Source organism: Thalassophryne amazonica, chromosome 14, assembly GCF_902500255.1.
Source record: "Thalassophryne amazonica chromosome 14, fThaAma1.1, whole genome shotgun sequence".
Lineage (NCBI taxonomy): Eukaryota > Metazoa > Chordata > Actinopteri > Batrachoidiformes > Batrachoididae > Thalassophryne > Thalassophryne amazonica.
Window position 1 is genome coordinate 98471727 of NC_047116.1, and position 1827 is coordinate 98473553.

The 1827-nt window shown below is 46.1% G+C and overlaps 1 protein-coding gene across 1 annotated transcript; it reads right to left on the reverse strand.

Moving 5' to 3' along the window:
- Positions 1-482: 482 nt before the first annotated feature.
- Positions 483-1271, reverse strand: LOC117524789 (gamma-crystallin M3-like). Its single transcript, XM_034186608.1, has 3 exons — positions 1217-1271; positions 864-1106; positions 483-780 (listed from the first exon to the last, which is right to left on the reverse strand). The coding sequence occupies exons 1-3, from the start codon at positions 1223-1225 to the stop codon at positions 502-504; spliced, it is 531 nt and encodes a 176-aa protein (XP_034042499.1). The 5' UTR covers positions 1226-1271; the 3' UTR covers positions 483-501.
- Positions 1272-1827: the final 556 nt, after the last annotated feature.

Genomic DNA, 1827 nt, shown 5'->3' on the forward strand with positions numbered 1-1827 from the left:
CAAGTCAGTGCCTCACTAGCCATCAACCTCACCGCACATCACTGGTATAGACAATGCATATGCACAGCAAATAACATTAATGTTAGCCCCCCCGTCATTACATACATCTCAGGTGGGAATCTCTAGGCACCTCACAATTTGGTTCATTTATGATTCTTGATGCTTATTTTTCTATATAAGTTTTCCTTTTCTGTCACCATGTGACGTCTTTTCAAAGCAAAGTATTTGTAATGATTCATAATTAATTTGTTTCCAACACATTCTTTAACAGCTCATCCATATTTGCACATGTGGCTCTTGTTCACTGATTCTAAATTCTAAATCCCGGGGGGGGGGGGGGGGGCTGTTGCTGTCCCCAACCCCCCCGAAAAAAAAGAAACACTTGAGCAAGTGTAGGTTCACATACCTCACTCTACTTTAGACAGTGGCTCAAGTAACCAGACAGGAAATAAATGTGTACTGGATTACTTTATTAAGTGTAACTGAATATTTAGTAATCATTTAGTAGTAGGAGTCCATGATGCGCCTCATGCTCATGAACCTGGAGCCGCTCCAGCCCATGTCCCTGAAGCTTCGGTACTCTCCAGGTCTGAAGTACATCATCCTGCCTCTGTATTTGGGCTGCTCGTACATCAGCCAGTGGCCGTCCATCACGTGGCAGGACATGCAGTCCGACATGTGGTAACGGTCCATGATGCTGTCGCAGTCGTCCATCAGCTCATACATCTGACCACCAAAGTTCTCCCTCTCATAGAGCCTCATCCTGTAGGCTCCCCTGTACTGTAAAACCAGAAAACATCCAACAGCACAGTTCAAAGGTACATCAGCAAAAATGTGTCCAAAGCACAAAGTCCATAACTCACCATGGGGATCATATGGCAGGACCGGATGCAGTCCCTCATTCGCATCATGCTCATGTAGTCGGCATACTCGCCTCTTCGCATGAAATACTGGTTGCCCATGTAGTTTGGACGGTCGTAGACCATGAAGCAGCCGCTCTCGACCCTGCAGGAGTGACACCTGCTCAGGTAGGAGGACAGCTCAGGGCAGTCACCGCTGGTCTCATAGTACCGACCCTGGAAGTTCTGATCCTCGTAGAAGATGATCTGAAAGCACAAGGATGCCTCATCACAACGTTTGATAGGCTAATGATGAATAACAGAATCAGGGAGGAGAGCTGGAATTAAACATTAACGCTGCTTCTGAATGGTCTTACCTTGCCCATGGTTGGAATATTTCTGTTGCTCCTGAAGTGTGAGCGTTGGCTGCTGTGGTCTCCTGCTGCTTGTAAGCCGTACTTTTATACATGCCCAGTGTAAAAAAATCAAAAGGACAGTAAATCCCTGAGCCAGCATCATGCCATAGAAGACTACTGCGGGCATTAAAGGGTTATTATCCGGCACGGCCTCACTCTACTGGAAACGTGCACTATTGTCTTTTGCACATCAGCACGTAAAGAGAAGCTGTTTGACAAAATCAGATCTTTGAAAGATCTAAACTTTAGAGGAGGTGATGGTCTAGTAGTTAAGGCATTGGGCTTGAGACCAGAAGATCCTCAGTTCAAATCCCTTACTGGAAAATCACTAAGGGCCCTTGGGCGAGGTCTTTAATCCTCTAGTTGCTCCCGGTCTGTAGTGAGCGCCTTGTATTGCAGCACCCTCACATTGGGGTGAATGTGAGGCATAACTGTAAAGCGCTTTGAGCGTCTGATGCAGATGGAAAAGTGCTATATAAATGCAGTCCATTTACCATTTGAAAGTACACTTACAACATGAATACCTGTTGTGAAAGTGTAGGTACACAGTGGTGGTGGGTGTGTGCACACCC